Here is an 11779-nt window from a genome sequence, read left to right on the forward strand (position 1 = left end):
TGAGCTCTTTACTTCCAGGAAGGCGAGTTATCGCCCCCCCCCCACATTCCTGCGGGAGGGGGCGCGGTCAGGGCGGAGCAAACAGAGGTGGGCGGGGCAGACGGATTCTTCCGGTGACGTGTACAGTCTGGGCGCTCTGACGTGAGAGGACGTCCGGTCTCGCTTCCAGTTTCGGAAACGTTCCGCCTCTGCCTTTCGGCGTCTCGGACGGGTCTCCCCGAGTTCTGGCCCTCGGGTCGGCCTCGCCGCTGCGTCTTCGACCACTGCGGTGAGCGGCGCGTCCCCGCGAGGCCGGGCGGCGTGGGTGGGCCGGGCGAGCGTGAGGACCCGCGGGCGGATGGCGGTGGCGAGCCGCGTGCGTCTCCCCGCCTCCAGGCCTCCCAGAACCCCGCAAGCCAGTGCGGCTCTGTTGCTGCTAGAGTTCAAGCTTGAGCAGAAAGAACTTCCACGTCTTGGCAGAAACAAGTTCGCCATTAAAAAAAGAAAAATAGGTCTGAGATGGCTCAGTGGGTAGAGAAGGTCGTCCGTTGTCACTCATGTCATTCAGCCACACGCCCCAGTCTTTAAATACAGAAAGCCGGTGGTTTGGCCACGATGATTCGCTTAGGACTGCCAGATCCAGAGGATAGGGTTATGGAATAAGGAAATAGAACCCTGATTTTTCTATACTGTAGTTTTTCTGAGTTCTGAAAACCAGTTTTGTAAGGTATGTGTGTATGAGAACAAACTCCGAAGCATCTGGCTGGTTAAAATTGCTACACTGCGACAGGCAGTGAAAGCTACTGTGGTTCATAATCTAGTCAAAGAAAATGGGTTGGCTTTGCAGTCAGTGATTGGCTTGCTGGATTTTTATTTAAATTTTATCTAGTCCAGAGTGTACTGTCAAATACTGTGTGTGTGGGTTTTTTTTTTTTATATATATATATATATATATAAAATACCCGTGCTGTTTTAGAGTTGTTTGGTAGTGCAAAATCTTAGTTTAGAAGCCTTTGGCTGCAATAGTGTGTGTGCATGTTGCCTAAAGGCTTTGGACATGTTTCAGTGTAAAAATGATAGAGGTGAGTTTAAAATTGAAGGGCTGAGTTTACTGCTTAAGGAGAGAATAAATACTTTTTAAGAGAGCCTGGCAATTAACAGCTTTTCTGTTTTCTTATTTAGAAAGAGAGGAAAATGCCGAAAAAGAAGACTGGTGCCCGGAAGAAGGCAGAGAACCGCAGAGAGCGGGAGAAACAGCTCAGAGCATCACGGAGTACTGTAGACTTAGCCAAGCACCCATGCAATGCTTCAATGGTAAGAGCGTTTTAAAACAAAGAAAAACTATATAGTACCATGTGTAAAATCTGAGAAAATTATCAACTCTAGTTTTCCCATGTGTTTACAGCATGTGAAACCTGTTAGAGGCATGTTCACTATTTTTTGTGTAACAATGATTTTTTTGTTGTTGTTGTTAGATTGCATATTATTTATAAAGCCTGGCTTATTACCTTGTATACTGTTGATGACAAGGAGGCTCCAGCTTTTCTGAATTCTTTTAACTCAGTTTATCTTACTCACTGGGTTTCCATCACTTTCAGTGTTTTTCACTCTTTGCTCTCTCTTGCTTGAGTGCCCTGATTTCTACATATATCCCATTTTCGTAACTAATTTTGTCTATGTTAAGTAGCTTGGTCCTGAAAATGTGTGGCTGTTTGAAATGCTTTATTTACAAGACTTAATTTAGCAGATGTTTATTATTCCTTGGAACAAATAATGTGCATGGACTTTGTATATTGATGACTCATAAAGTGCCTCCTTTATAAGTTTGTAGAATTCCCTGGTGTCTGTAGGACTTGTTTGTTTGTAAATGGCAGAAACAAAATTTAACCTTAGGGAAAAGTAGTTCACTAGAGTAATAATTCCAAGTAGCAGGAAAAAAAGAGAGGGCGTGATAGACTGAGGGACAAGAGAGACAGAGAAAGGGTGTGATAGTCTGAGGGACAATCAAAAGCACATCCATCCAGTGTGTCAAACATCTTTTGTAATAAGGGTTCTTCCATCGTGGATCACAGTGTAACGTGTTTGTTTACCTTTGCTAGTGGAGTGAGTACAAAAGCTTCCACACTTGGCTAGAGCTGGAATTTGGGGTATAGAACCAGTTACATTTTAATATGGGAAAGAAATAGTCTTTCTAATGTAAGCAAAATTTCCATTTTCAGTCAGCAGAAAATTAATGTTCTGTTTAAATTTTACAGGAATGTGACAAGTGTCAGAGGTAAATTTTCTTTATTTCTTTTTCCTTCTGTATGAAACTGTCCTTGTGTGCTTTTTGTTGTTGTGATATAAAACTTTGGGAGGAAACAGCTTATTTTGTCTTACATCACTGAGGGAAGCCAGGGCAGGAGCTCAAGGCAGGAACCTTGGGGCTGGAACTGTTGCAGAGACCATGGAGGAATGCTGCTGTCTGGCTTGCCTCCAGCCTCAAGTTCAGCTACCTCTCTTAGACAACCCAGGACTACCTGCCAGTGATGGCACTGCCCGCGGTAGGTCCTCCTCCATCAGTTAGCAGTTGAGAAAATGCTCCACAGACATTGCCCACAGGCCAGTCTGATGGAGGCAGTTCCTCAGCCAATGCTCCTTCCTCACAGATTAGTTTGTGTGGAGTTGACAGAAACTAACCAGCACAGCAATAAAGTGGTCTCTCCTTTATCTGAAATTGACCCTATTTAAAATTTTTGTTTTACATGACAAGGCGGCAGAAGAATAGAGCATTTTGCTATTTTTGTAATTCTGTTCAGAAGTTACCAATTTGTGCCCAGTGTGGTAAGTATACAACTATGAAGGCATGTCTTTATCAAATGTTTGTCTGGCAGTTAAGTATAAGTGGAGCTATTTCCCTAAAATAATTCAAAATAAAACTAAATTATTTTGATTAGTGTTTCCTCAGTGGTCTCCACAGGCTGTCACCATGCTAACATGTCTGATAAGAAGACACCCACACTGAGTGTTGCAGTCTTTGCCATGTTACTCTCATCTCGGGGACATCTTTGTGTTAGTAAAGACTTGCCTTAGGGAGCCTAGTCACCTTTACTCAGATTTACTTTAGTGTTCCTTTTGAACAAATACCCTCTTTAAATAGAGCAGTTTGGGGGTGCCCATTGATATGTGCTTGTGTAGAGCAGCAAGCTAATAATCAGGGCTACATAGGGAATATTTCTAGTATAGTTCTAGTTTTCCAGAAGGTCATTAGTTCAGGTCTGCAGTTAGTGAAAAAGAGAAACCTGTAGGTAAAACACTCACCTGCCTTTGTTGTACTAAATGCAAATGAATGCGGGGTGAGAAAACGAGTTTGTGGAAGTGGAAAAGTCAAGCCCTGTGTTGTCTGTCTCTAGGCTTGGACTTTATAGAACTGTGTACTGATGCATTTTCTATTGCAGACTCTTATACTTGCATTAGACTCGGAACAGTTGGTAGCTGTTTTCCTGTGTTAGTCTCTCTTTCTCCCCAATGCCTTTATCTCTCTTTGCTTCTCAGGAAACAACATACCGGCAAACCAAGCATCTTCTGTTTGTCTTGTGTCCCATTATTCTGTAGTCTGATGGGCAGTTAATATGTTGTCACTAATCTTGATATAATGAACAGATTTCTTGGCAGGGTTGGGGTTGGTAATTTGTAGCTGGGCATCTTTCCAGGCTGTTGTGATTTTTATATTTGGATAAACTTAAGTGGAGCAATTAGGGTCCTTAATCATTTGGTATGTCTTTTGATAAGAAATAACTGGTAAGTCCAAGCCAGGCTGTTTTTATGTGGTTTATCTTAAGGTGTGCTTTTTATAATGTTTTGGTTCACTTGAAGTTCATAAGATTTGAAACTGTCAAAGTGATCATAGATTATAATATATAACATGGAAATTTGATTTCATTACAAGCATGAATTAGTATATTGAAAATAAATTATTTAACAGATTTTATGGATTAATAAATTTTTAATGTCAGGAGGTTATACTCAGGTATGAGAAAATACACTGGTTTCATTTTTTAATTTTTTAAAATATTACTTCCAGAGGCACTTGGGCTAGATCAAAGAGGAATTAATGAACACTTTCTTGTATGTATTAGTTTGTAGGGCTAACAGTATTATATATTTCTTTTTAACCAGGAAAAACAAAGTGCATGATGAAGTCTTCAGACTGTGTCATCAAGCATGCTGGTGTATACAGTACTGGACTTGCTATGGTGGTAAGCTGCTTGTCATATCTTAGTGTAAATTTCCAAGATAAAGTAATTTTAACTGGTATTTTAATGCATTTTAAAAGTAATTTTTACTTATTCCTTGAGAATTACATATATTGAGATCATATTAGCCTCCACCTCTTCTTCCCAGATCCATCTCCATCTCTGTATCCATCCAACTTTGTGTTCTGTTTTTTATTTTAACTCATTGAGTCCAATTTATGTTGCCCAAATAGGTGTAAGACCTTCCCTGGAAATGTTCAGCTTACAGGGGTCACACCCTTAAAAAAAAAGTTGACTCTTCCACTTCCAGAATCTGTCAAATACCAATAGCTTCTCAGCTAGGGTTAGGACTTTGTGCTCACCACTCACACCCAGTCAGGGATCTTGCTGGCTTTGAGCTTCTTGCACAGGTTTCGTACCTGCTGTAAGAAGTTGGAATGATTTTTTTTTTTTTTTTTTTCCTGTGCACGACCGCCCTGTTGTGTCTGGGTATACTTCTTTTTATTTCTTCATGGTCTTCTATCACTTCTGGCTTTTCAACCCTGTCTTTGATAGAGATCCCTGAGCCTTGGAGGTTGGCTTATATCATAGGTATCTTTCTGCACTCTACAGTCTCCTGCCTCTGCGTATTGACCAGTCTTTGGTCTTTTCTATTTATTGCAAGAAAAGAAGCTTCTCTGATGTCTGAGAGATGCATTGATCTATGCATATAGCAATAAGTCGTTTTCATTCTGTGACCATTTAGCATAGTAATAGTAGTGTGACCTATGATCTATGAAGACACAGGTCACTTTTGGTCCTGATGATAATGCCAGGTGATAGGTACTGGAATAGGCCTTAAATTCAAGTAAGAATGGTTGGTTACTCCCATAGCACTTATGTCACCAGTGGGCAAAAATTGCAAAGACAGTCACTGTAGCAGCGTGTAATATCTGCATCTGGGTGAGGTTGATCTCCTTTGGCGGAGTGAATAGCATCTTTGAGCTCTAGGAAAACTAGCCAGGAAGGTTGAAGCTCATCTTTTCCCCCTAAATAGCAGTGCCTTCTTTGTAATTTTAGTTGGTACCAACTAAAGGTACCATTGTACCTTTCTAAGTGTTAAACAGGCTTCACAAAATAAATTCTCTGAGTTGTAAGACCTTCTCCAACATTTAAGTCTTTGGTAAAATAAGTTTCAGAAGAACTTAAGGTTAATTTTTTTAATGTAAATTTGACAAAAAGTACCTGTTAGTTATACATTGTCTTTACTAGTTAGGATTTTAGAAGGAATTTAGTGCCGTGTATATTTTTTGGCTCTTTGAAGGGGCCCACCATCCAACTCCCAGTTAAATCACACACGGAGTCTTATTACTGCTTATGAATGCCCAGCCTTAGCTTGGCTTGTTGCTTGCCAGCTTTTCTTAAATTATCCCATCTTCCTTTTGCCTCTGGACTTTTCCTGTTCATCTTACTCCTACACCATGAATTGCTATGTAGCTGGATGAATTGGTGACTGGATGACTGGCCCCTAATGTCCTCCTCCTGCTCTCTTGTTCCTCCTTTCTGGTTTCTCCTATTTATTCTCTCTGCCTGCCAGCCCCACCTGTCCTTGCTCCTGCCTTGCTATTGCTTGTTCAGCTCTTTAGACCCTCGGGCGTTTTAGACAGGCAAAGAATCACAGCTTCACAGAGTTAAATGCAGCATAAACAGAAGTCACACAACTTAATATTCTACCACAGCCATGAATAAAAATATGTAGATTATTTGTTGTATTTTGTTCTTTTTCACTAAAAGATATTAATTTAACTATGAACTATGGGTTTTGTTATATTCTGCTATGTGATTTATTCTTCTTGTTCCAATTACTTTCTGTTAGGCTTTATGTATATAATCTGGGTTTTTTTTTTTTTTTTTTTTTTTCTGTGGGACAACCTTGTTCTCTCAGGCATGAGTTCTTTGCTTGTTCTTTCTGTGCCTTTAATCACTTTCCCCTCAGGTATGTGTGGGGGGCTGGGGGACGAGTTCTCTGCTTTAAAGTCTTCTGGATTACCTAGTTGTTAGTTCCTTCTTTCTTGCTAGGATAGTGTCTGATCAAGGAGAAATATAAGCTTCTACACCTGGTTTTCACAAGTCAGAATTGTTCCTCCTGCTTGCTGCCTTTTGTTCCTTTGCTTGTTTTGTAGCAGCCTTAGTGTTTGCAGTGGTTATGTGGTAGCTGATCTAGAGCTCTTGTTTCTTTGTTGCAGGGTGCAATATGTGACTTCTGTGAAGCTTGGGTTTGCCATGGGAGGAAGTGTCTTAGCACCCATGCCTGTGCCTGCCCACTCACTGATGCAGAGTGTGTGGAATGTGAACGAGGGGTATGGGACCATGGTGAGTGATTGGGTGCAAACATTAAACCTAGTTGCGAGTAAATGCTAGCTTGCCTGTGATTATTTTTCCATGTAGATTCTTTCAGCTCTTAACCACTGGTATAATTTCAGTAATTTAGTTGGAAAGAGATTGAACCAACAGTATTAGTAAGTGCTAGTACTGTTCACCCAAGCAGGTAGAGAGGGGGTTTGGGGGAGGGCAGGCAGGCTCTCTTGAGCCTGTGACTGTTGTGTAAGTGGGCAAGAGGTAGTAGAGGCCCACAGTTTAATGGTTCAGTTTGAAGTATGTCACCAGTTTTATTTTAGCTGTTGCCAATAAATTTTGATATACTTCTGAAATTAGTTGCTATCTTTGGCAAGTTATCTGAGTAAGAATGTTTAAAGTTATTAAATGTTTGCCCTGTTACATTCATGAATTTTACTTTATTCTCACAGGAGGCAGAATATTCAGCTGTTCATTTTGTCATAATTTTCTTTGTGAAGATGATCAGTTTGAGCATCAAGCCAGCTGCCAAGTTTTAGAAGCAGAAACATTTAAATGTAAGTTGTTTTTTTTTTTAGCTGTTCTGGACCTAGGATTCTGAGTAGTGTAAATGTAAAACTTAATTTAAAAAGAATAAGTTCTTTTATGCTGCTGCTTAATATGTGTGTGTGTGTGTGTGTGTGTGTGTGTGTGTGTGTGTGTGTGTGTGTGTTGTGTTTATGGAAAAGAAACCCCAAACATTAACTCTGAAATTACTCTGGGGATAATAGTGGTATATTGGCTGAGCAGTTCTTTTTGTGGCCTTGATCAGACATTGGTATCTTATTGTGTACCAACTGGCATTTTCACTTTTAGGTTCCTATACTGTCTTGGTTATGATTTCTCTTGCTGTGAAGAGACACCATGACCTCTTATAAAGGAAAACATTTAATTGGGAGGTTTACAGTCAGATGAGATGGTCAGTCCATTATCTCCATGGTGGGACATGGCAGCATGCAGGTGGACATGGTGCTGGGGAGATAGCTGAGAGTTCTACATCTTGTATAGGCAACAGGAAGTGGTCTGTCTCATTGGGATTGGCTTGAGCATGTTTGAGACCTCAAAGCTGCCTCCACGGTGACACACTTCCTTTAACAAGACAACTGGCCTACTTTAACAAGGCCACACCTCCTAATAGTGCCACTCCCTTTGGGGCCATTTTCTTTCACCACATATTCCAAGCAAGCCCAGCCCTCTCCTCTCTTTCAGTGCCTCAGTAAGTGCTCCTTCCTTGCACATGGCTGACAGTGCAGGGACTTAGGCTTCCTGGCATTTGCACCCACAATTCTGCATTTCCCAGTAGAGAACCAGTGTGACTGACTGGGTTAATAGTAATAGAAATGAGAGTATATGTAAAGTATTACTCTATGATGCCTGGTATTGACTGTCCTAGGGAAAAGATGGCCATCCTCAGTTACTTACTTCCATTGTATGAATCTTATTCTGGGGGAGATGCTAATTCTGTCAGTCATCTACAGATTTTAGTTGTTAAGTCGCTGATCTAAGATATGTACTGTATTCTGTATATATAATTCAGTATTTGCATAGAAATTTCCACAAGAGTGTTTCAAAGTATATTACATGTTCCCACCCCCACCCCCCCCAGGCTTTGCAGAATGTGTAGAATAGAAATGAAATTCTTTGTGGAGGAAGCATGGGTGCTTTGTATGTATGTTAATAGTACTTGAGCCCTGCAGGTCAGCAATTAATTAGGTTATGATGCCACTGACAGAGTGCCCAGTGGTTCCTAAGTGACAGAAGTAATGTGCAAGGCCTGAATAACTGGCTGGATTTTAAGATGACTCTTGTCTCTCACAGGTGTTTCCTGCAATCGACTTGGCCAGCATTCGTGTCTGCGATGTAAGGTGTGCTTTCTTGCTGTTCCATTTAGAAGCTGATTTTAGTACATGTACCCTTACCCTAGACCCAGATGCTTACAGCACTAATATATATGGAACTTAAAACTTGTGTGGCCTTTTATTTTCTTTAATTAATTAATGAACTCGTTAATTGACAGTAGGCTGTATGGTTCAGGCTGGCTTGAATTCACAGTAAATCTACTGCTGCTCCCACATCCTGAATATTGAGGGTACTGGCCTACATTGCCATGTTGGCCTACTTCTTTTAGATTTGAGATTGTGGCATGGAAGTCAGTGACTTAAGTGGTTTTCCATTGGTCACCAACTTCTTATGATACTTGCCTCTACCTCATGTCCCCAGGGTCCCAGTCAAATGTTTTTTGAGCGTTATGTTTGTAGAGAGCCTTGTGACCAGAATATTGGGGGTGTGGATTACATTGTTCCTGCTTAGAGGAATTCATTATGTCTCTTCAGGCTGCCTCTGGAATTCCTGTTGGACAAAGATCACCAGATAACTTTCTTATTTATCTCAGAAGCATTTCTGGTTTTTTGCCTTTCTTGTTGGTACTCTGTCTTACTTCTTTTCCTGTTCTACTGAGTGACACAGAATGGCCTTCGGTGGAGCTTTTAGCTGTCTATATTATTTCTATTGCTTAGAACATGTCTGTTTTTGCTCATTTTACCCTATTCACCTCCTGATGTCAGCTAAGGTCCCACTGTGCTCAGTGGCCGTCTGCATCTCTCTAGTACTTAGTTAGGGCCTTGACATTTTCTTTCCACTCCTTACTTGGGTGGTGGTATCCTCTGAAGATGAGCTGATTACCCACCATTCTATTATTCAAGGACCTGAAATATGAATAAGTAGATAAGCCACTTTCCATGTTACCCTCTGTGTGTCTGCCTTGTGTTGGTCTTGTTTCAGAACAGTCTTGGCAAAATCCATTTCCCTTTAAGAAATTGAAGTCAAGAGCATGTAATGAGTCTCAGTCCAATTCTCAGCTCTGCCTCAAACAAAGCTGTCAAAATTTTCATGCAGTATTGAATGTCATCTTTTATATCTTTTAAATTAAAACATTGGCTTATTTCTGCTTCTCCTCTACAGGCTTGTTTCTGTGATGAGCATACAAGGAGCAAGGTGTTTAAGCAAGAAAAAGGGAAACAACCTCCTTGCCCAAAATGTGGACATGAAACTCAGGAGACAAAGGATCTCAGCATGTCAAGTACGGCTGCTCTTAGGATGCCAGTGGAGTGGTTGGCTTTCACACTGTTTATTTTTCTTTTCTGTGTGTGTGTGTGGGCAGGAGGTGGTGGTAGCATGGTGTGTGTATATAGACCAGAGATGAACTTTGGGCCCCATTCCTCAGAAGGCTATTGAGACAGTTTCTCGTGTGTACCAGACTTGATGATTAAGAAGCTAGGCTGGCTGGCAGGAGTCCTTTGGTGTCTGCCTCCACAGTGCTAGGGTTATAAGCATGTGCTACCACTTCTCACTTTTTATGTTGGTCCTGGGGATCAAAATTGTGTCCTCTGGCATATGTGGCAAGCACTTTACTGGCCTCCAGCTCTTTCCTGCTGCTGTGTTTAAACACTAACGAAAGCCTAAAAGTTCCAGTCAAAACAGTGGAGGTTGGAGTAGCTGCTCATACATCCACATTCAGAGAATAGTGAATGCATACTAGTGTTGAGCTTGCTTTCCCCCGATCTAAGTAGTCTAGGATCCCTGCCGGGGCAATGGTCTCCTCACAAGTAACATGGATTTTCCCACACAATTAACATAATGAAGATTCCCCCCAGGCATGCTCAGAGGCCTTTCTCCCAGGTGATTCTAAATTCTGTCAAGGTGATAGATATCTTGCAATCACATTGACTGAACTGTCTCCCTGGCTGGGTGGGTGAGTGAGTGAGTGTGTGTGTGTGTGTGTGTGCGTGCGCGCACATTTTTTTTTTGAAAGGGTACATGTATAGTCATAATGCAAGTGGGATTTTATAGCCTTGGAAAATGTGTGATAGTTTTTCAGTTTGATACAGGAAACACTACTGTTCACTGAGATTTGGTTTTTGCCTTGTTTACTTGTGATTTGTTATAAACTTCTGTGGGAAAATATTTCCCTTCTCATATAAAAGTAAGCACTAGTGTAACAATATATCTCATGATATTGATGTGTAAGCATTGCAATAATTGATGACATGTCTGTGATGTCTCTTGTAGCTCGCTCCTTGAAATTTGGCCGGCAGCCTGGAGGTGAGGAGGGAGATGGAGCCTCTGGGTATGATGCTTACTGGAAGAGCCTGTCATCTGATAAGTATGCAGACCCTGGGTACCAGGAGGAGGAAGAGGAAGAGGAGGAAGAGGCAGAGGAGGAAGAGGATGGGAAGGACTCGGATGCTGAGTCGTCAGATCTGTTCACTAATTTGAACTTAGGAAGGACCTATGCCAGTGGCTATGCTCACTATGAGGAGCAAGAGAACTAGGAGCAGCTCCTGCTGGCACTTTGGAGAAGAGCAGGCTGAATCATGAGGATGCTCAGATGTCCCTTCCCTTGGCCTTGTCCAAAAGGCTAGTCATACTAGGCCCAGGGTACATTCTGGTGGTTTATAGGAACTGATACTGGACTTCTAGTGTATGGAAAATGGGTTAAATGTAAGGCAAATGGAGTATCATGGATTGGACTATCACTAATTTCAATCATCTGGAAGGTTTTGCCAGTTAGTTACATATAAAATACATGATAAAGGGATAGAAAGGAAATATATTTATTTGAAATTAAATTGCTGTTTTTATTAAAAGCACTGCTTATAAATTCATGTATCTGATTTTACAAAGTGTAACGGGTAAAACTACCGTATTCTTTTGTTTCCATAAAATGATAGTCATGTTATATTCTGAATTTTCACTGACTATTCATGCTATCTTAAGTAGTCATGTCTGTGTTAGTGGTTGATGTGTGTGTTGTTTTCTTACAATGTATGTCCTCACCAGTGCTTGTTAATGCCTCACTGATTGATAAAATCTAGCTGTTTTCATACACATAATGCCAGGACTAGTATTGCTGATGTTTCACCCAGGAAATCTCATTTTTAAAATAAAGTATTATACTTGAATACTTTGGATATTGAGTTCTTGGTATGTTTTATCAACTTATTTTGGAAAGCATTTAACTGGCAAAGTTTTGACCTAGTATTGGAACAAAAATCTGAGATTAATCATATGACACAACTGGTGATAAGTGGGGAACTAATGGTCCCTGGCAAAGATACCTGGTTCCTACTTGCATTAACAGTGACCTAGGATATCTTAGCTTCTCTTCTGCCACTGTGATGAAGTACTAATGC

At 40.9% G+C, this 11779-nt stretch overlaps 1 protein-coding gene across 5 annotated transcripts; it reads left to right on the forward strand.

Moving 5' to 3' along the window:
* The first annotated feature begins 210 nt into the window (after window positions 1–210).
* Znf330 (zinc finger protein 330) lies at window positions 211–11548 on the forward strand. 5 transcript variants are annotated; one of them, XM_051205812.1, is made up of 10 exons: window positions 211–268; window positions 1162–1293; window positions 2235–2254; window positions 2732–2802; window positions 4138–4217; window positions 6440–6566; window positions 7001–7105; window positions 8406–8452; window positions 9549–9666; window positions 10656–11548. In XM_051205812.1, exons 2-10 carry the CDS (start codon window positions 1174–1176, stop codon window positions 10916–10918), a joined length of 951 nt encoding a protein of 316 aa, XP_051061769.1. In that variant the 5' UTR covers window positions 211–268; window positions 1162–1173; the 3' UTR covers window positions 10919–11548. The 5 variants fall into 5 exon arrangements, with proteins under 5 accessions (XP_051061769.1, XP_051061772.1, XP_051061770.1 ...); XM_051205811.1 differs by lacking the exon at window positions 211–268 and adding an exon at window positions 1038–1061; XM_051205815.1 differs by lacking the exons at window positions 2235–2254; window positions 2732–2802.
* The last annotated feature ends 231 nt before the right edge of the window (window positions 11549–11779 follow it).

The sequence above is a fragment of the Phodopus roborovskii genome, unplaced genomic scaffold (genome assembly GCF_943737965.1).
Source record: "Phodopus roborovskii unplaced genomic scaffold, PHOROB, whole genome shotgun sequence".
Classification (NCBI taxonomy): Eukaryota; Metazoa; Chordata; class Mammalia; order Rodentia; family Cricetidae; genus Phodopus; species Phodopus roborovskii.